General features: G+C 41.5%; 1 protein-coding gene across 1 annotated transcript; it reads right to left on the bottom strand.

The window, feature by feature from the left end:
• Positions 1-52: 52 nt before the first annotated feature.
• CA12 (carbonic anhydrase 12) lies at positions 53-23,038 on the bottom strand. Its single transcript, XM_032699673.1, has 10 exons — positions 22,814-23,038; positions 19,780-19,800; positions 13,503-13,682; positions 10,927-11,069; positions 9,992-10,087; positions 8,326-8,389; positions 7,713-7,870; positions 6,538-6,664; positions 2,523-2,607; positions 53-1,723 (listed from the first exon to the last, which is right to left on the bottom strand). Exons 1-10 carry the CDS (start codon positions 23,001-23,003, stop codon positions 1,642-1,644), a joined length of 1,146 nt encoding a protein of 381 aa, XP_032555564.1. The 5' UTR covers positions 23,004-23,038; the 3' UTR covers positions 53-1,641.
• Between the last annotated feature and the right edge of the window lie 109 nt (positions 23,039-23,147).

Genomic DNA, 23,147 nt, shown 5'->3' with positions numbered 1-23,147 from the left:
TCAAGAAGAAACAAGAGAAACCAAAGAAAAAGCATAAAAATTTATTATCTGATCTTGTCTTTAAACACCATTATTCAAACAGTAAGTAACACTCCCCATAGCACACAACTGCTGCTTTTTAAATAATTTCAAACACTTCAACAAGATGACCTTCATGTATTTGTTTATGTGAGATAAAAATGCTGGAATATGCAATGTGTCTAGTTGTAAGATTGCGCTCCTAAATTTCATATACAGTAAGTAACAAGTTATTTCTCATGGCACTCAAAAGCTTGGTTTTGACAGTAAACAGTTTTCTTGGGGATGGAAGGGGAAGAATCTAAAACATTCTATGCTGAAACTGTCTGCATCTGCCTTTTTTAAAGGAGAAAACACACGTTATAAGAGTTTATTTATTTAAAATCCCAACTGTGGTGGTGCTGCTACTGAATGTAAGATGGCTCCAAGTGTGAAGTTCAGGTTGTGGTGTTCAGCAGCGTTCAGACCTGGAGTTATTTTAGGAATAAGCCTGTACTCTCTCACTTCCTCTGTGTGTACTGAGTACAAGCACTTCAGATCCTCACTTTAAATGTCCAGTTCAAGAGGAATTCTGCATGCATGGGGGCTGGGCTGGCTCCACCCTTTTCTTCCTGAAGTCAATGACATTCCACATTGTCTCCAGTGGAAACAGGGTCAGGTTTATGCTTCTCACCTTCAGAAATGTATAATGAGACTCAAGTATCTATCTTATAAGGTCTGAAAAGATAATTTAGATTATTCTCTAGGGATTAAATTACTGAAGTCAGAGAACTAAATCAGCAAAACCATCTACTGTTTAATTGCAGCTGTAATATACACTGTAAAATCAATCAGGATTTATGATTAAATGACAAGTCTGCTTAAAAGCAGCAGCAACTGCATTATCTCCACATCATTCATACACACACTATAAATAAGAGCAGGATAATGAGACATGATGCTTCTCTCATTTCAGTGACAGCCAGGGCTGGCCTCCCCAGCAGATTTGTGAGGCTGGGTGATGTCTGGAAGCTGAGCTGTTCCTCTAGCAGTAGTGTTTTTTCAGCACTGAGTTCCTGGGTTTGAACTCCATTAATAATCCTTGTGGCTCCCATTGCATTTACACTTCCCTTTTCCTCCTTTCCAGCTCCACTGGTGAATGTACTGGCATCATTTGCTCTGCTTCTAAAAACTGCATCAGCTGAACAACCCAGTTCAAACTCTTATCTCAAATACAGTTTGCCCTTTATCTTGTTTTTATTCACGATGCTGAAACCAATACCCTGATTTAGCAGGGAACAGTTCTTGTAGCTTGATGAGAGTGTTCAGATTGGAACACCTGTGGGAAAGCCTGTGCTAAACAAACCATAAAACTGGAGTTTAGGATTAACTGTAAAATCAATTAAAACACCCAGACTCAGCGAGCAGCAGACATGAAAGGAATGTGGTGAGGAATTCAGCTCAGGGGTATTCACTGATCAGATCTCCCTGGAAAACAAGGGAATGAGGGCTACACAAAACTTTTGGCTGGTACCTGTTTTTAGTACTCTCTTGAGGCTTATCATTAGCCAAGAACAAGAGACCACCAATCCAAAGTAAATCAGTGCTGTGAATGAAAAGGGGCTTTTGTGACAGAGCAGGGCATCACATTTTGGAGGGGTCTTCCTCCTTGCACGTGCCTGGTTTGTAGATGACTCCTCTGTTGTCTTGCCCTTCCTTTTTGCAGCTAAAATAAAACAAATGTATTAAATAACTGCAATGCCAATGAAGGAAAAGCATCATTAGTTACTTAAGATGGTCCATTATGCATGCATGAGATTATTTTTCTCTGTACCAGTGCAAATGTCACCGTAGCTTATTGTTGCAAATATTTCAGAACACATTCTGTGTGCAGAGTCAATGTAGGATGCAAAGGGATCAGTTTGTAGGAAAGTTTGTAATCTTAGATTTTTTTCCCAGGATTTGGCTTTGTTGGCAAACAGTGGCTAAATGATCTTTTAACAATACATATTTCTTCCCCTAAAATAATGTAAACTTTGGGAGGGTTTTTCTAAAATTCCATTCTCTTCGTTTCCCTCACTGTTCTAGGAAATATTCTGGGGGTTGTGTTCTCCCTGATTCTCACACACAATTCTCTGTTTCCTGGCCTTGCATCTTTTAAGGGTTTACTTGAGCTCTGCTCCAGCAATTATTATTTTGTGGAAAAACAACTGTATATGTTTGCTTTTCACAAAACCCAGCCACTCCTACAACGGCAGAACGGTGGCCACTCTGGCACAGAGGTTGCAGCACGGAGAGAGCTTTCAGCCAAATAAACATATTTTGCTGGCAATAAAACAATTTCTTTGGAGTGTATGATACAGGGGAAATAATGTCTACAGTGACAAAAACAAATCAAAGTTTGTAGGAAGAGATCATGTCTTATAAAAGATCAAACGTTACTTAGACTCACAAGCACTTCTTTGTGTCGGAGTTAAAATTTGGATTGGCTTCCTTTTCTGTGATGTGACAGGCAGACATCTTACCTTCTCTTCCTCAGGAGCCACAAGGCTACTGCAAGGATGGTGAGGACTGCCAGGATGCAGGCTATCACAGCAGAAACAACAAAACCTGGGGAGGGAGGGAAAGCATCCACAACTGTCAATATCCTTGACTTGAGAGCAGAAGGTTAGTGCCTAAGGTGTCATAACATTTGCATTCTGCAGCTGCAGCTTTCCTGCAGCCTGTTTTGTGATTATGGAGTGGATAACTTTGCACAGATGTGCCCTGGAAGGTCCTGCTCCCACAGCTGGATCCACAGCTCACCGTGCTGGGAAGTCAGACACACACTGGAGTCACAGCACCAACATGCACAGGCAGAGAGGTCAGAAAATCTTGATTTTTGTGCTATAATGTATAAGAGATCATAAGCAGAACTAAAGAAGTAAACCCAGGCAAGTTAGGCTGTTAAATTCAAAGCCTTTTGTCTTTTCAAGGCAGAACACCATTGAGTGTGGAGAGCTGAAAAGTGATCTGCTTTGCTGTTGAGAATATTACTTAAAGGCACTGAAGAAGGTAAGAATGAATTCAGGATAGTGGCATGAAGATCTGAGTGTTCCCTTGTTTGCATAGAGATGTTAAGTATTATAATTATAATTCTATATTTTCTAGTGACCTTCATATACGTATTTTGGCAATAAAGCATTTTTATTTATTTTGGCCTCCCCAAAGATCCTGAAGGTGAGCTCTCTTAACTGCATTTTCTTAATTCATTGGATTTTACATTTTATCCAATGACTATTTCTCTCTAAGCAACATCAGAACTTTTTCAAACTGACAGGTTTCATATATTCCATCTAAATATTTTCTATTTTTAATCAGCTGTTGAGAAAACCAAAATGTAAAACCTGGCATTTAGCCTTATCCCACTTAACTCATTATTAATTTTAATTCCAACTGAACGGAAGAAGCTCAGAATCCATGGAGTTGAAGGAGAGCTATTTTACAAAAAGGGAGTTTTGTTATAGTAAAGGTGCATCAAATGGACAAGAAAATACAACACCAAATAGATAACTGTAGAAAAAAGAGCTTGTAGTTTGAAGAGGAAGGTTAGGGAGCATTTCTGTCTGATGAGACAATCTTCTTACAAAATTTGCTTAGATAGAATTCCAGTATGGTACCATAACCAAAACTAGACACCAGTTCCCACTGAGCTCGTGGGCAGTGGAAGGTTTGAACATAACAAATTCCAGCTGCATGAACGTGAAGCTGATTTCATTGGAATAGATTGCTGACAGCCAGAATACATTATGAACATATGTGAGTTTTGCTGCATAATCCTTCAAGATTAGAGACCTTTTGAAATGTACTCTTGTTAAGAGTGAGCATGATTTTTGATATTAATTATTGGCATCAAAAATGTGGATGACTGAACACTTCAGTCATTTGCAATTTTGATGCCAAACACAGGCCAGTGGCCTCATCTTGTGGCCTCTGTGCTCAGGTGGAGGTGGCAGCCTTGGCACTGAAAGGGTAGAAAAGTTGCTCTGAACAGCTGCTTAGCTGGGCTCTAGGTGTGCACAACGGGACTTCTTTCACAAATTTCTGGGGTTGCCTGGCCCAAGCCATGATCCCTTTATGGCTTTTCCTTCCCTTCTCAGGTGTGCTCTGTTCCTACCTGTGGTTCAGCTGCATCAGGCTGGGCACTTCCAGCCCCCAGCCAGCTGGGCTGAACTGTGCTTTGGTGGCAACATTTTTTTTCTTCTTTGTCTTTCTTTTTTTGCCCTTTAGGTGAGGGGCTGCACCTGTGAGGGAGCCTTTGTGACTGTGGTGAGAGGAATGTGAGATTACAGGGGCCATGAATACCTTTTCTGAAATGGGTTGAACATTTTTTCTATGGTTCACTGATAGAGTCAATGAGCTTCTGTAATTAAATGTTGTTGGACTGAATGGAGTTTCTATTCAAGTAGCACTGAGCAGCCTCTTTCATAGCCATAAAGACCAGTTCTTGGGTAAGAACAGCAGGATGGGCAATAAGCCACACCATTTAACTCTGCTAAACCATGCCAGCTTTAAAGAGACATTGAAAATGTTTCTGTAGCTGGTGTCACCTCTGCATGGGAGCCAAATAATGTGGCTTAGCAGAGGGGGAGCCAAATGTTATTATTGGGTTTGGCACTGGTTCACAGCAACAGTTTTGAGAAAGTCACATCTGGGTCAGATTTCCCCCCACGGATGGAAATAATGCTTATGCTATTTCTGTGAAGTGTTTGGAGATTCCTGGATGAAAATTTAGTGTCTGATTTTCAGTTACTGGGATCATGGATTGTAACTCTCCACCTTCTACTTTTAAGTACTGAGTGTGATTTACAGAAAGAATGTAAGTCAGTGCTGAAAAGTGAACTTAAGGAACAGATGGATAAGTGCATTTTTCATTTCTGACTGACCAGTCTGCCTCAGAAAATCACTACCTCTTGGGTGTGGTTAGGAATCAACAATATCCCTGCCAAGTCCACCAGGTATTGAATTTTGATAAATTTTGATAAATTGATAAATTTTGATAAATTTAAATAATTACTAATTATGTGCATTAATTCCAGAGAAGGCACTCAAAAGAAACTTCATGGTAGTTCCTCTTACAGGAAGCTTCAGAAAGACTTTAAAATGTTGCCATGAGAACTGAAATGGCCCCCAGCCACAGGAGGACTTTTGACATTGTCTCTGGGTTTTATCTCAAAGATGGAGATTTGCTTCAAGTAAGGGCCAAACGCTGCTGATGCCCCACACTGCTCTGGCTGGGGGTCTGGTGCAGCTGAACTGACAGGAGATCAGCCACCTTTGGGTGACAAGGCTAAATCAGCACTGATTGCAGAGAAATGTTTTGCCGGGGGTTTTTTTGGCTGACCTCTGATTTTCACTCTTCTTTATAGCTTTACATCAGAAGAGATCTGTTATGAAATGGTCTGTCTGCAGGGGGGAATGGCAAGAACAGTTACTGCAATGTGTCTGCAGGGAACTGTCCCTGCAGTGGCTGCTGTGTGACATTTCTCAATATACACAACTCCTGTGCTTTGTTCTTTCATCTAAACGGTGAAGAAACTGGCAGGCGAGGGTGAAATGATGTCCTAATACATTTTATTAATTTGAAAGTTTACTGCTTGGCCAATCTTTTTTGTGCTGTCTCCTTTTTCTTTTAGAAATCTTTTAGTCTCCTTTTCAAACAGTAAAGGGGCTTGCCTAGACTCCTCTGCCCTCAGTGTATGTGCCCCCTTCACAGTCGCCTGAGAGTATTTGTTCACAAGACTACAAAGAATTTGGAACAATACATTTGGCACAAACAATATACTCCAATGCCTTCCTGTGGGTACAGCTCAGCTCCTCACCACAGATGCAGACTTTTGTGCAAACCCCCCACCAAACCTATGCATTGCCATTGTGTAACCCTGCATAATTAAGCTTTTAAATCAGTTTTTCCTCATAAGATGACTTTTTTTTTTATTTGTAACACTGGATCACACAATCCAGTGTTATGAATTATTTTTATTTGTCAAATTTGAATTCCTCAAGGACCTCCTCTGATTCTGTGTGATTTCCCCAAAGCAGTGTCCCTGAAAGGCAGAGTTGTGATTCCCTTCAAGTGTGTGGTCTGCTTAAAACCAAGCCTGGCACTGCTGAGAACCAGCAAACATCACTGGTGAGGCAAGGCCAGCTTAAGGTGTCCAGTGTTTGTAGTGACAGCAAATACTTCTGCTAAGCATCAGAAGGCCAAATGTGTTTTTCTTCTTTTACCTCCTTGCCTTTGATCAGGAGGGTTGCAGGTCTTGCCTGACACCCCCTGTGGAAAAAATAATTCTTATGTACTCTGTGAGTACCTTATTCTTGTACAGCTGCCCATGCAACAGTGCAGTAAGAGAAGAAAAGGGAACAAAGGGATCTGCTGGGAAATGAGATTGCTGTATTTCTGCAGTGGTACAGATGCAACAGCACTGCCACCTCAGTATTTCAAGTGTCCCCAAAGGACTGGGCACTGTTTCTTTGCACAGAAGCATTCACACAACTTACCTTCACGGAAGGAGATGAAAACCAGTCTTTCATGAAATTCCTGAACGTTCCTGAAGTTATCCACCATTTCCAGGGGCTCTGGGTCGTCACTCTCCGTGCAGTACATGGCTGTTTCCAGGGCCAGGAGCTAGAAAGGGAAGCACCCTGTTCAGCTCCCAGGATCCAGAGAAAGCAGGGTGTGATCACTGGGAGTGTGTTTGAAATCAAAGGGAAGGGGATAATTAAGTGGTACTTAGGTCTTATGTGGCCTGTGAGCCCAAATACAGAATACTGTGTAAAGAGTGAGGCATCTCCAAATGCATACCTGTGTTTTGTTTACATCCTGATAACACTAATCCTGCTTAGTGATTATCTGCCAGGAAAACTGGAGGGGAGGAAACATGGTGGCCTTTTCCAGCATGTTCCCCTTAGCACAGTCTAACTCCTAAGCAGTATTAAAAGCTACTTTATGAAAGAACTCTTTACTCTGCTAAAGACACGATCTGACAGAGTGGACAAAGGTAAGAATGGATTTTCATAATGAGGAGCATGCAGTGATTTAATCAGAGACTTTGATAATAACATTTTCCCCTATGTCTATAATTAGGTGAATCAGAAGATAGTGACTGTGAGTTTATTATAGTTTGTGTAAGTGGCCACCTAAGAACAAAAGATGTTAATTAGATGAGCACAAAAAATATCAGTTGGGAGAAACACTAGGGATCCAAGGCTGACCAATAACACATCACATGCTTTTTAGAAACTTAACATCTACCCAACCTGTCATACCTAAGTCAGGATCCAAGTAGCACTAAAATGCTTAGTGAGTGGTATTCAGACATGGAGTGTGAACAAAGTAATCTGCAAGTAACTCATGGAAGGTCTTTACACAGGGAGTAAGGACACAGTGAAAACAGAAATTAATCTCACTTGACTGTGATGTTTTCAAGCTGATACTGTACCAATGGCTATGCTGTTGTCTGTCATTTATTTATTCTGGTCAACTGAAAACATGCTAACTCCAAACTGAACAAGGTATTGATTTATGTCACTTCTGTGCTGTTCTTCCCACTTGAAGGCTTTTAGCAATGGCTCTCTTTCACTTTTACAGGAAGATAAGAGCAATCCAGGAAATGAGAATATGCATTTACTGTTCTGACCCCAGCCAGGGAAACATGTGCTCTATTGAAACTTGCCTGTTCCTGTGAAATTGTAACAGGGTGTCTGAAAACTGTCCAGAGAACGCTGGGGTAGCAGGGAGGAGTTGTCAGGGATCCTTCATAGCGATAGAACTCATCCAGCCTGGCAGGGAGCAGTTCTCCAACGTTGAAACCAGGCACTTGGACCTTCTGATCTAAAAAGGGGATTCATGTAAAATCCTGCATCATTCCTATACATGCAGTGCACCAGTGAAGTGAATTTGCTTTTCAGTAAGTAGATGTTTTTGGTGTCATATCACTGGGATAGGAAAAATACCTTTTAGCAGAGATAGTCCCAGTTCAGTAAGGAACAAAGCTTTTTAGGGTTTCTATGTACAAATCTTGTCTTAGATATCAAATATGAATCCTGTAAGATAAACTGAAGGCCAGATTAACTAAAAGCCACAGTGTGCAAGAAATAAGGCCCAGCCAGGAACACGTGGTGCATGGCAGCCATACACTGCATTTGGAGGTCTGCACTGCATTTGGAGGTCTCTCAGTTTGGGACAGGTTTGTCTGAGATCTCTGGGCTGTTTCTTCAGCCAGTTCAATCCCCCTCAGGGTGGCTCCTGACACCCTCAGCCATTGTCAGTGCGGTGCAGCCACTCACCCTTGTACTTCACGTTCCGGAAGTGCCTGAAGATCTTTTCATAGGAGGGGTTGAAGGGTCCGATCTGAAATGATCACACTGTTAAACAACTGTGCACTGTGAGTCTGTGCTCCTCTGGCTGTACTGGATGCCTGTCACAAGGCAAGTGTCCCCACTGTCCAGATATTCATGTACCAGAGTGGCATAAGGGATTTTATAACTCAAAACTCTAACACTGTCCTCAGAGCACAGTTATGCTCCCACTGAGAGCTGTCAGAGCTGCCTTAACAACAGCAGTGTAGACTTTAGTGTGCCCTTGAAAGCCCCTGTTGCTCTTGCCTGTTCAGAGTGCTGAGCAAAAGGAGAGAAACCATTTCCTCTGAGAACCTTGCAGGCATAAGTTCTCAACTGACAGGCTTCTCAGATCCTCTGCTGCTTTCTCATCAAAGCCACAATTTTCCACCCACGAGCATTTTTCAGTCTGCTGCTCCTCTCAGTCGAGGAAGATAAAGAATGACACCATTGGGTACCACTGGCAAGGGCTATAACTCAACTATCAACAAAGACCATCTTTTTCAACTGCTACCAGCAGCTTTTCTGTCTGATAATCAGTGCCTTTTTTTCATGAATTCTTCAGAGTTGGTGCTTAGCAACTCCTCTGACAACCAGACACAGTAAACTGGTGTCCTTAGATCAATTGCAACAACCACCAGCTGGCTGAAAGTTTTTCAAAGATCTAATCTCCATTGTTCCCTAATTTGAGTTTTAAATACCATTGCTTGGAAATAACCAGAATATCAGTATTATTCCCTAGCAAAATATACAATACTCTGAAACTTTTCACAGCTGCAACTTCCAGATTAACTGAAATGTAACACAAAATTACTGTCAAAATCTTAGAGCTGCTAGGAAGTGAGCTGGGATAGCATTAATGAGAGCTTTGTCTGCTAACTAGAACATTTTCACTTTTTTGATGGAAATGTGAAAGCCTGGAGGTTTGGGTTTCTATGCTGCAGAAAATCCTCACATTTAAAAATTATCTTTACAGTTATCTTATGAAAAGTTTTAATCCTCAAGAAAAGAGAGACATATACACACAAGATACTAAAATAAAACCTGTTTATGATCATTATTATCTTTGTATGTGGGGCTTTAGAGAGGAAAATTGGAAAGTTGTTCTTCTGTCCTGTTAAAAAGGTCACTGAATTTACTTCTTTACTGTAAACTGTGATTCAAAGAATCTGAGAAGAGAGCAGCATGAAGTCTGTGGTTAAATCCTAATTACATATGGTGGTCAAAGGCAGGGCTGTGCCTGCCTGTGCCTCTGCTGGGTCAAAACTGCTCCAGGCTCCAGCAATTCTGAGGAAGTGAGCTGGGAATTCACTGTTGCCTCCTGTTTGATAAACCCTACCAATCATCAGTTTGTAAATGAATGCAAAAATGGATTTAACATAGCTGAAGTTAATTTACTGAAAACCATGAGACAATAGTCAGAATTCCTCTTTTCTCAGGATGTGTTCCTGTTTTGGTATGTGCTGCTGGAATCTGACCTTTTATTGGTGAGAGGGGAAAGGAAAAACCTTTATTCAGCCACTGTATTGTTAAATGATCTAGATAATCTTGTACATTGATGACTTAATGATTGAAAGCATATTCTAAACACCAACAAAACCCCAAAGGATCCTACCTCGAGGAGAACAGCCAGAACTGCCAGTCCATCCTCTTTGTCCATTGCTGCTGTTACATCTGGATATTTCTCGGAGTTGTAATGCACAATATGCAGCTACAAAGAAGGGGATACTTTGTTATAGTAACATGTGAGTCATGCTCACATTTCTGTTTCACAGCTAAAAAGGACCAACTCAGCCACCTCAGGATAAGACAATACAAGGGGGTCCTTTAGTGATTTCTGGGTGTAAGATCCTTTTAGAGAAAAGCAAAAGGTCCCGGGAGTCCCACCTCCAGCCCTGCTGTAGCCAAGTTACACACACCCCACAACCCTCATAATGAAGGGGGGAAGAGGATCAATGACTTCAGCTTCAAAGCATCTTGACTGTAGTACTAGTAAATTTTTCTGGAAAAAATCCCACCTTAACACTTCAATATTTAGAACACAAAACTCAGTGTTAAACAGAGAAGAAATGGATTCCTAAAGTGCTGTTATGCAAACAAATTATTCTGACTGACTTCTAATAATTTTGAGGTAAATATCTGATTGGCACTTCCTATCAAAATCTATTCCCAAATCCATCATTTAAGATTAGAAAAGGTAGCAAATAGTTCTTCACTGGATAGAAGAAGGTGAGCAAAGGTAAATAGAGCAGCAGTGCCATGCAGCTAAAAGATATACCTGGTTTACAGAGAAGAACCAAGGTACCAAATATCTTGAAATGACTCAAGTGACCTTGTTCCAGCTCTGAGTTTGGAGCCCAGGTTCTAACTCCCTGGCTTAGTGACAGTACATCAGAGTCCACCTTTTTTTGCACAATCCGTTTTTTAGTATATACCCAGATCTTAGCAGCCTTTTACAGCCTTATCCCTAGGACACAGATCCCACTTTGAAGCAGTGAGTGGGACCTGCCCACCCTTCTTTGCCCTTTCCCTGGCCTGAGCTTGTCTTACCTCTGCTGCAAAATGCTTCCCACCCACGGTGTGCTCCGAGCCTTCGGACTTGTTGCGGTTCCCCCAGTGCAGGTGGAGTTGAGATGCAGTGTATTCAAAAGGGAGGTTCCTGATGGACATGGTAGGTGACAGGTACATTTTCACTGCAAGCAGACCAAACCCAGATGGGAGCAGATGATACCACAGCTCTCAAGAACAGGGCAAATAAAAATACTCTGTCTATTATGTAGAGAGCATGAAGAAAGCAGGTTGTTAACTCAGACCCGTCTCAGTCTGGGGGGGAGATAAACACTTCAGTGCTCTTTAGCCCTTTCTAGGTAAATCAGGAGAATTTAAAACATCCTTTTTCTACTTTCTTAATGAAGGAATTGAGTGTGAGAATTGTTGCTAATGGAAATTTTTCTTCTCCCTGAAGAACGCAAATTTATCTCAGACTTATTGAAGAGACAATTAGTGATATGATGGAGCAAAACTTAGGCTCATGTGCCTTCTTTCAATCCCCTTATAATGATTGAAAATGTCTTAGTAAATTAAGACTTATCAGGGTATTTTTTATCTCCTGTTACATTGAACTCCTCTGCTTCTTAATCTTCTTTTAGGAGCACATAGTAAAACCAAATAAACTTCTCCCTCTCCTCACTGCTTCCAAAACCCAGAACATTGATGTCAAGCAGCAAGATAATCCCAGACCTTAAGAACTAACATTCTCTCTTGACTGGATGGAGATCTTGGCATGCATTACCCTCCCTTCTGCTCACTAATACTCTCCAGTGGGGATGACAAGCCAGGTTTGGGGATTTTTGGTGTAGTAATTCTTAACTCAGGAGAAAGTTCTCAGTTGTTCACTTGAGACTTTTGGTACTCCATAAAGCAACAGTTTATGTCAAGAACAGATTGATTTCTTTATTACTTTCTAGTGTGAATATAATTTGTTTCTGGAGTGTGCCAGACACGTTTTTCAGGGGAAACAGGGCTCAAAACCTTAGTGAAGGAACAGCTGCAAGCCTATGGTCCTAAAAAGCTTGTTCTGAGCTCTACTGTTTTTGGTCTGGCTGAAGTAGGTGATTATATCTGGATGAGCTGGCTGGTGAAGCACAATAATTATATGTAGGAATGACTGACAGACAATCCTAAGTGTCCTACTGGTTTCCTCCCTGGCTGAAAGAGAAGGCAGCAGCAGATTGTGTAATGATCACTCCAACAGAGTCTAATTTTTTATTACTCAGAGCAATCGATTTGTACCTAAGTGAGGTTTCTAGAGTAGGTTGCATCTCCCCTGCTTTCTAGGAGGGCACTGACCTTAGAAGTGAATTCCCATTTTTACTGAGGGGGAACACATTTTTGTCTTGGCTTTCATTAGGAAGTAGTCAAACTCTGTTTTAGGGGTGAGATGTGACAGTGACAGGTGACAAAGGCTCTACAAGGAATTTGCCTGTACCTGAGTGACTATTATGTGAGGGACAGACTCCCTGTGATGTTCTTTTGCCTCCTGGCACCATTAAAGCCCACAGTGACAATGTTTCCTTCTCTGCCTATTGCCTGTCACTCAAATCAGCCCAAAGCATTCAACTGTGACAGTGCAGTCTTTCACTAGGGACCAAGAAGGACTTTTAGGAAAAGGCTCACAGGGGAAAGGTGTTCCAGCCATTCCTAGTTTAAAGGAACTGCTTTTGATGGAGGAATTGATTAAGAGGAAAACCAGGAATCATGTCCTAAGAGGAGAATGGACTTGTGATGTTCAATAGAGCAGGTTTACCTCACTAAAAGAATGAGAGAAAAAGAAGCTTTTGGTCATCTTTTAACCAAACATGCCAGAGCAGAGCAGAGGCCATTTTATAACACAGGTTATTTTGATGCTTATAAAATAGAAAAGGATACAAAGAAGGAGGGCTTTATAACTGTTCTTATTCCTATGTCTTCACATGTCTCAGGAAGGAATGAAAAATGGTGGAACTAACTGGTATTATATATTGTGTCAATATAGTAGATCTTTATAAGACTGCATCTTTTCTGCCTTTACCTACTGTAGTGACATTTTGTTTAAGTGCTGCAGTGGGGAGGGCATGCTTGTATGCTATTTCCAATTATTATTCTGTCTTCTTACTGGTCTTATCTTATGCTAAAGAGGTTTCTGTCTGAAATCAAAGGAACAGAATGGTGCTCCTAGCTCTTTTTTTTTTCCTTCCCTCCTTGCCCATGTAATTCAGTTGAGCTGCTTTGATAACCCAGGATGTCAGAGACCCATTACACTCATATTTTATCAATTTATCTCTTTTCAACAGAATCACAAAGTCTGTTGCTGTTTCAGAGCACCACAACCAAAGTAGTAAGAAAAGCTCAGGAATTAATTCTGACATGCCTAGAGTTTATTTTAAAACTCTTTATTCAAAACTCAGCTTACTGGGCGTGCATTTATCCTTAGTACATTGCCAGGTTTCCCTAGCCTGTGCTGTAGATGTGAAGGCTTTATCATCACAGTTTAATTTCATCTGATAACCAAAGCAGTTCACCCATGAAGCAAAAAAACCCACGAGTTCCTGCAATTCCCAACTCCTGCTGTCACTGAGCTCCCTTACCTGAATGACCATTATTGGTCAGTGTAAAATGATCAGTGGAGGACACGTTGTAGCCTATGAATTCTAAAGGCAGGAGATTGGAATCATACTGGAGAATATCCTTGTGGAAGTCAATTGGAGATTGGAACACTCCTCCACAAAATGGGTATTTCTTTGGCCAGGCCTTCTCTCCATCAGGACCTGTGCAAATCAACAGAGACACATTTGTCAAGCCTTAACACCAAATTTGGAAAGGAAGCCTTTTCTGAATTTTTAGGCAGTTTTTTTTTTAAATCTCAATTTTATCTTTCCATTGGATAGAAAATTGGATGTTGGAAAATTGCGCCATTGGATAGAAAAGGGCCAAATGCCAAAAAAAAATCTCACATTGAGACACTTCACTGCCTTCACTGCCCCTCGATTTTTTGACAGTCTCAGCTGCTGCTGATGTCACACTCCTGGGGAGCTGCAGGGCTGGCAGCTCACAGGGTTAGACCTGCAGGAGCAGCACCACAGGCAGCCACAGTGCCCCTGAGCCTCCCTGATGGCATTGTCTCTACAGGGCCCATGAACATTTGGATCTGTGACAGTAGCTGGATTATTTACTGACAGGAATCACTTTTCCCTATGGAAGTAGCAGGCACAGGCCCAGGAAGGCAGCTATTCCAGCCTTCTGAAGAGGATTGCTGAAAGAAGTGACTTCATGTTGACAGAGTTCAGTGCACAGAAAGCCAGCCCCTCACAGACTGTCCCTCACTGTACAAACTCTCTGGCTCTATCCAGCCAGACTGCATAACCCACACTGAAAAGCTAACTTGCAAAAATGGAAGGTGCTATGATAATTTGACCTGCAATAACTTGCTCAAACTCTGATGAAACTTTTCTTCATCACAGTCTTTCGCCCGAGGTAGGATCTACAAAGAATAGATAATATCAAGAGAATTTTAATTGTGCCTTTGATTTAATTACACATTAATAGCTAGCAGCTGTTCACAAGCTGTAAGCTGAGACTATTTGGATTTAAATACCAAAAGAAATACTTGCAACTTGTGTTTCTCCTTGTCTCTGAACATTAGTCACAATTCTTTCCAAGGCAGGAAGGTCTTTTGGGATCACCAGCCTGGTCTGGATAACACAGGACACTGAGCCTCCCTGCTTCAATGAGGCCACATCTTTCAGAAGGGAATAAACATCTACTCTTCCTTTAAGCTCTTCAGGTAAAAGATACTTCATTAGTGCTCTCCTCAGCAGCTTGATTTTCACTGTGAGCCTGTTGTCACCACACTTTTGTTCCTCATTGAAGTGCTTATAACACAGAGGATATAGTTTCTTACTTCTCTTAAAATAAATCCCTTGAGCCTTTGGTTAGAAGGCTTCTTTTCCAAACCTATAATATTCCTTGTGGCTTCTTTGAAGATCAGGTCATCAGTGGCAAAGCAAGTTCAGATCTTTTCTGAAGGAAATTAGCAGCCAGGAAGATATTATTAGAGGCTCACTTTATTTACATGCCAAGTATATGGATAGTGGAGGTGAACCTGACTTAAACAGTGTGTGTGACAGAGGCAAGTGCAATTCTGGTGCTTAAAGACAGACTTACTTCATTGTCAAAGCTGTTTAAAATTATTCAAGACATACGTTAACACATGACATTGTTTGCAGTGTGGATATTCAGACTCAGTGCTTTTCAGTATGAATAGGCCTTGATGTTGCTGCAGCTTAAATCTTTTACTCCAGTTTGCTGACAATCACATTAATTTCTCTCCTCTTAGATCCTAAAGTTACTGAAATTCCTTAAAAAAGCTAATAAATGTTATGCTGACGTTATAGAAGACTGCATACTATCCTCTACCTATTTTTTGGCAAATAACAAATACATCCACAAGAGCATAAATTCCATATATACTCAAGAATATTTCCCAGGAAGATATACATCAGGATATCCCAGGAAATGATAGTTTCTTAGGTTGAAACTTGATGTGCAAGACAATGACACTGCTATTTAACATTTTTCAGGGAGCTAAGACTCAAACAGTGTTAGAAAAACTGGTGAGAAGCCCTTATTGTAAGAAGACTCAATCATTTAAAAAAGGTTTTTTAAGGCAGTGAGTTTGCAAGAAGACTTTAATATTCTACATATCACAGGTTTGGAGACTTGATAATTAAATAGGTAATTGATGTATAAAACACAAGTCTGGTCCCAGCCAGTGAAAACCATGCCATGAAGTACAAATCATTTTTTCAGTACTATGTTTGGATAAACTGAATACCCTAAAGAGTTGGCAGCAGAAGATGTGAACTTCCACACCCACATCACCAGTTCAGAAGGAAAACTTTTGTATTTTCTATAAAATGCTGTAGTTATCACAGTCTTTATGTACTTTGATCTTTACTAGCAGTTATCCTTTCCTTGGCATAACTCTGCAACTCACTCACAGGCCTTTAAGCTACAGCAGTTTTTGCTTGTTTCTCACTCCTGCTCAATTAAGAAAAACCCAACAAAACCAAACAAAAAACCTTTTTTGGTACAAAACCAGTTTTTATAGAAATTCTGCCTTTTGTCACGTAGTCTTTCTAATTTCAGTGCCTTGAAACTCTTGTCTCAAAGGGCTGAGCTCACTGCAGCTTGGGTTTGCATATGTGAAATTGAGATTTCCATGGTAGATAAACCACACAGCTGGAAGGCATTTCTCAACTAGGTCTGTTGAAAATGAATGATTGATTGTGAACCAGATTTTCCTTTTTCTGTGCCAGCACATTCAGATAAATTCAGTGGAAATCACATCGTGTTTACAAAGGCTTTGTCTGATCACTATTGAATAAAAAACAGCATGTGGATGTATTAACATTGGCCTGTGCTACAAGTCCCAAAAGGTATTAACATAAGAAGTATTGCAAAATTATCTTCATAGTTAATTTTCTTTTGTGAAAGACCCAGGCACTTCAGAAGGTGTTTGCTGCTCTGAGGATCCCATCAGCACTGTCAGCAGAGCAATAACTGTGCCATGGGCCTGTTCTACCCACTCAACATTGTTATTCAGCTGCTGGAGGGAGCAGATGAAGGCAGGGAGCTGTTGGTGTGAGTGGAAGTAGGACCCTCGTGCTACCACTGCTCCCAGTGCTGCCAGGGACGTTCCCTGGTGTAGGGAGTGCAGACTCAGGCTGCTCAAATCCAGCTTGGGGGTTGCCGCCTTTCATTTGATTTTCCAGGACCATGTTCCCCTACCACACTGTAAACAGCCCTGAGCCTGGCTGTGCCCTCGTGGCTGTTTTATAAAAGCTGTCTGTAAATAAAGCAGCAATAATTCCCTGGACAGTCAGGCTGCCCAGTGAGCTGAGCAAACCACCCTCAATGGGCTGCCTGTGCCCATTGTATCATCTCCTCTGACAGCTCTGGCTCTGCAGCCAGCCCCACAGCACCCCAGTGGGGTCTGCTCCCAGGATGTGCACATGGGCTCATTTAAAACAAGGAGAAAATAGGCCTGTGAGACACCAGTGTTACCAGCAGACTTTTGCTCTGATGACCAATTAATATTCGTGTTGGGGGGAGGAATCACACTGTTTCCATTCACTCAGAGCTCAGTCCCACCATTCTGGGCACACAGAGCCAGGGTGTGGATACCCAGAGGGAAGCTTGTGAGGTAGAGGAATTGCCAAGAGCTGTAGCTGTCCCTGCTACTGCATTCAAGTGCTGTATGAGAAATTTGGGGTGTGTTTTAGTGTGTTCACCAGAGCTGGCATTTCCTAAGGGGAACTGGAGGGGTCTTAGCACAGGCTCTCAGCACCCAATCCAATACTGAATTGGAGTATTTGGCAAGAGAAGAATGAAAGAGTGTGCAAGTACAATTAGCCTGCTGTCTGTTAACAACAGTTCTTGTGTCTACATTGCAGCATGAGGTTGTCTCCTTACATGCTAAAGCACATTTATAATTCTGTTGGCACTATTACTGCTAAAGCAGGTTAGTAATTCTGTTGGTACTATTATATTGAACTTGTCTGTAAAGCTGGTTTTCTGCATTGTAGCTGCTTGTCCACTCTGAAGGGATGACTCTGGTTCTCTGATTTCCTTCTGACCCACCCACATTACAGAAACAGAAAGCCAGAATCCAAAGAATTGAAGCCCAACATCCACTTTTAGCAATTTTATTCTGGGGCAGAGGACTTCAGGGCTGCACCTTCCAGCCACACAGCAACATTGCCAGCAGCTGTGTGCACATGCTGTCCTGAGCTGTGGGGCATCAGAACAATTCCTTCAGTTCTTTAACTGAAAACACTTTTCTTACAACGTGCTTGATGTTTTTTCTCCACTTTACAGAAGGTGAAGCAGTCCATCAGAGAACACAGAGCCAACCTGTGCCACAAGGGCCGAGGGCTCGTGCCTCAGCTCACTGCTCTGTGGTGTTTCCTTCAGCCACTTTTTTTTGGGATACATACAAGAGGAGTGAAAACGGGAAGAAAAAATAACATTACTGCAGCTTGGCTAAGGAAGAAGCAAACAGAGAAGAGGTTTAGCCTTTTTATTTACTGTATCTAATGTGGTAGTTTCCATTATAGCCAAGACAAATGCTCATTTCTTTGGAAAGCTTGTGCTGAACAGATAAGGCCTGATCACATGCTGTGTCATCTTGCTTTGCCACTGTGCCCTGAGCTGCTAACACTGTATCCACAATCAGCTTTACATATTCTCCTGCTCAACAAATCTACTCCACTCTTAATCTTACACCTTGACCCTCATCTTGACATCAGTCTGCACTGTCATTATAATTGCTTGATTTCCCTTCCCTTCCTATTGACTTACCTGTAGTGAAAAGCATTGCAAAGTGCTTCAGGGATGAAGATAAATGGTGGGAGGTTTAGGCTGCCATAGGGAACCAGGATCAGTAGAAGAGTATGGAGAGGCTCTTCTCTGGCTTAGTGAAGTCTCTCTAATACCTGGTTTTCTCTGTGCAGATCAATGTTCCACTTCTGCTTTTCTGTACTACCCTGTACAAGTTCAGTTGCAACTTTAATTTTTTGAAGTTGCTGTTATATATTTTCTTTCATATGTTTTTCTAGATATATTTTGAAATCAGTAGTTGAAGGAAAAAGATAATCTGTTTTGTGAACCTTCCCTCTATCCTCCAGCACACGTTAGAATATAGAAATCAGACTGCAGTATGGAAGAGCTTAACAGGAATTGATGAAGTTGGGCACTGAGAACAACACACTTGGAAATAAACACTGGCCCTCAAATTCCCAGAAAGGGAGAAGTAACTAATTGAAACAAGCACTGCCCTGGGATGGAGAGCAAAACTTCTACTTTGATGGTAAAAGGAGCAAAAGTAGTCTTGTTTTCGTTACTACCCAGCAGGGTTAGGTTTGTCTGATGGCTGCTGTCAAGGTAGAAAACCCAGGCTTTTGTCAATGAAACTGTGGCAGAGTCTTTCCCTGATGAGAGTGGGAGGTGTCTGTGTGTGCAGGGCAGTCAGACAGTACCTGTGCACACACAGCTGACAGTTCTCCCTCTGCTTACGTGAAGCCAGTCAGGTAAAGTGGAGCTCAGCCAAAGGGAGGAGTTCTGAGAGGCAGCTTCAGCCTCAGAGGTTCTGCCTTGGAGCAGCACTAAAAGCTTAAGAACAAGCATTTTTTTGGTGAGATTCCCAGTACTGCTACTTCTCTGTGGACATGTGGCATATAAAATGCTACTCTGAGTGAGGAAATACCTGGCTAGAGGATTTGACCAATTAAAAGAAAACACCTAGATAAATCTTCTTTCTGAGCAGCCACCAGGTCCTTCAGGGTCAGTAGCTCACAAAAAGGACTAGTTACAGATTAGTTCAATTAGCTACAAATTGACCCTGCTTTCCTGAATATGATTTATTTTACTTTGTCACTGATTTTTGGGGACCCAATCTTCAGTAACATGATACAGGTGATTTGTGAACTCTGACTCAAAAATGAAGACCCACGTGGGTATGGAGAGGAATGCTCTCTGCAGAACTAGGTTCAAATGTGCTGCTGGCCTGTGACTGGTGAGGAAATAGGGCTTTGGGGAACCTCTGCAGTTGTAGGGCCAACCTCAGTCTGCTGAAGTTCCTGTCATTCCACAAGGCAATTTAGAACCCAATAACTGGCTCTCAGTCACCCAGATGTGAAGCCTGATGGATTGAAGAACAGATTTCAAGACAACTGACCAGATCCAAACCTGAGTAAAGGTAGTGAACCCAGTAAATACTCACCAGAATACATTTGGCATGTTATCCTTAAAACACAGAAGAAAACCACAACTTAGTATGTATGAATTATACAAATTAGTACTTACCAATATAAGACCACTTCGACCCTGTTCAAAGACAAAGAAAACATTACTGTGAATATTTGAAATTGATCTTACTCTGTAAAGAAACAAATTGCTACTTAAACCCACGTACTGCACTGTGCAATACTTTCATCTATTTTTCCAGCCCCAGCTGTTGAGCAAACCATAGACACTTCCAAAGATTAGAAACCTTTCTTGCCCAAATTGTAATCATAATTATCCCTGTGATCCTGCCCATAAGCTGTTGTCAGTCTATCCTTTTTCTCTTTGGTGGAATATCCACAGACTTTGTATGTAGGTACCTCCCTGATTTTTTTCTGGCTACGAAGGTAAGGAATTTAAATGGGGTGTAGCTACAACGAACCCCCTCATGCCTAGTTGAGGAGTTTGAAAAACATCAGTGATTTGCCAGTTGCTACACTGGGAAATGATGGACAGTCATTTCTGTACAGCTCTGGGCTTTGCCAACTGAAACAGGGATTAATAAATAGACTTTGAAGAAAGGGAGTATGATACATGAACCCATGGAGCTCAGAGAATCCTGGGAGGGTGAATGAGTGTTAAAATGATCAATACTCACCCACTGCTTAAGGAACTGAACTTGGGACAGTGTCTCTACATGTCTTTGGAAATGTCTTGACTTATTAAATGCTCTTTTTAATTATTTTATTCCTAGTCCTGAAACCTGCAATCATACAGCTTGCTGTGTAATTAGAGGTGCTTGTCCTGACAGACCTGAACAGTTCTGGTTATCAGGCTCATGCAGATCTTCATTCTTTGCAAATTTAATTTTGCTTCTGCTTAGAAAGCAGTCCTGAATCACAAGTCTTGCAAGCACCCAGTGTGCCTGTGAGTGTGCAGATATTTATCCTCACAGGCACAATACATGGCTCTGGGCTGCATTTCCTGTGCTCTGAAATGCGGTCACAGATACAGCTCTTCTCCAAGGAATGTTGTGTGAAATATTTGGGATTAATTTGTAGGGAAGTGAGAAACAGCTGCACTTGGCTCTTTTGTATTGATATTTTGTATCAGCCTGGAACACTGAACTCTCTGCTTTCAGTTTGTTAGGACCAGTGTGCCTTGTTCTTTTACACTGGAATTTTCAAAGCTGTGTAATCATCCTGGCTGAAGACCTCAGGTTCTTCCTGTAGAAGAATTCATGCACTGTCTTCGATTTCAAGATGGGAAACCTCATTTTCCTCTCACCTGCACTCTGGAGGGGATTATCTCTTAGTGAGGTCTTTTGGGGGTTCCTTGTGTCTTCTGCTCAGAACATTCTGCAGGTAAAACTTGTATAAAGACACCAAGTGACTGGCAGCAGATTTTAGAAATATCCTCATCTGAGCAGGGTTTGAATAAATATTGGCTTAACTACAATAGCTACTCTGTTCATGCTCTTACTGACCACTGAAATGTGTATGGAATGTCAAAACTATGATTTTCATAATCTAGAATAACCTTAAAACAACCAAATATTTCAAATATTTTCAATATTACGGCCAGTTACACCACTTGACACAAAAATATATGAAAGCTTCAAGTCTTTTGCCAAGTGAAATATTCCTTAGCCTGTGAGCATTTTGATGACCTGCAGTTCACTACCATCATGACTTTACTGGTGAGCACATTCACAGCAACTGGTGTAGGTTGGGCTGAGGCACATTTATACTCCTTTCATCCAGCTTAGGTCAGGAGATGAAGAGGTGACCAGATGGCAGAATCTTCTTGACCTTGTCTGAATGATCATACAGAGCTGCCAACCTCAGACTGTGAGCAAGGTTATGATCCTTACTCTGGCTGATAATGAAATGAGGAGGAGGCAGATTGTCACACTGCCTCCCAAAATCAGAGGCTTAACATCTAGAGGGGAACAGTGAACAGCTCTGTGAGCACTCTCCTGCCTCTTTGTTGAGTGTTGGTGAGTGGCACAGTTAATGCCCATGCATGGCAGAGGGGGTTCCTGGAGCCAGAGAATCTGCCCTTCATTCAATAGACAGGGAAAAAATACCTTACCAATGTCACTTGGGAACTGGGAAAGTGGGAATGGTTGTAGTTGTGATAATCTACTTGGGAAGATGTCAGAGATAGGCAGATACTGTAGCTCTTGCCATTCCTTGGTACTAATTCTAAGATAGGAGCTCTCCAGCATTCCCTTCAGGATGCAAGGTAAGATATCTTTTCAACACATCCTTTCAATTCCAAATCTTCTGTGTGGTCACAGAAAACACCCAGAAAGCATCGAATTTATTCTCTTATTCTGGAAAGCACTTCTGCCCTTCAGGTGGGAGATTCTGCTGGAGAACATTGGCATTTTTCAGAGGATATATGAACAACAAAAGATGACCTTAAAAGTTTTAATTCCACACCTTATTCTGCTCATATGAAAAATGGTAAAATGCTTGTCTTGGCAGAGCTCTGCATGGAGCCAACAGCTCTGGATCATGTTTGAACCTTCAGGATTTTGGTCCCATGAATATATGTGCTGAGCAAGTCCTCTCACACAACCCTTTATAATGATTCTCCCTGGTATCCTATAACAACACTTGGTGGATGATAATTAGCTTGAAAGGGGGAAAATTGATTGTAATCAGCTTGAATATATGAACATTCACTCCTAAAAAGAACTAATCCTATTTAAATATAAGAGAAAGAGGATGCTTCACAGGAATTGCCTTTCCCCCCCTCCAGTTTAAAAATAAACAGGGCAGAGGGAAAGCTGTGATGCCTCCACTAACTCTGAGTCTCTGCTTCGTTCTATGAGAAACAAAAAGATGTCAAAGCAAGGCTTACTGAGCATCAAAGAACTCTATAATGCAAACTAAACCAGAGGACAGATTTCTCTTTCCTGTATATACCAGAATACCTGTACTGAGAAACTGAAATAAGGGTACTGACTCCAAACAACCACAGACTGCAACAATATACAATAAACTTCGAGCATGGTATTAAAGTAGCACTAATTCAAAGAGGCCAGTTTCCTGCACACACAGAGCTGCCCTAAGTTACAATAAAATAGAAAGCTGAAAGACTTTACCGTTCACCGGCGCTTGCACTGAGAGTTGTATCTTTAGGAAGAAAATCAGCACAGTAGCCACTGTGACTGCACTGAAGCTCTTGGCTGACATCTCAAGGAAAGACTTATAATATTCCAGCAGTTCACAGGTTTCTCTGCACTTTGAAGAAATTCCCCTGTAGACATGTGGCAAGTAGCAGAATGCACACATACAGAGCTTCTGCTAAAGAGTTATTGCCCTCCTCTCCCCTTTTCACTCTTCTTGCTTTTAGGACTGCTTTTTATAAAGCTCCTGAGACTCAACCCAAAACAAATGATGTAATCAGACCTGCCTCTAGGTCACAACACCCTCAGA

The sequence above is a fragment of the Chiroxiphia lanceolata genome, chromosome 12 (assembly GCF_009829145.1).
Source record: "Chiroxiphia lanceolata isolate bChiLan1 chromosome 12, bChiLan1.pri, whole genome shotgun sequence".
Classification (NCBI taxonomy): domain Eukaryota; kingdom Metazoa; phylum Chordata; class Aves; order Passeriformes; family Pipridae; genus Chiroxiphia; species Chiroxiphia lanceolata.
The sequence above is the reverse complement of the archived record's forward strand: the minus strand, read 5'-3'. Positions and strand labels throughout refer to the sequence as shown.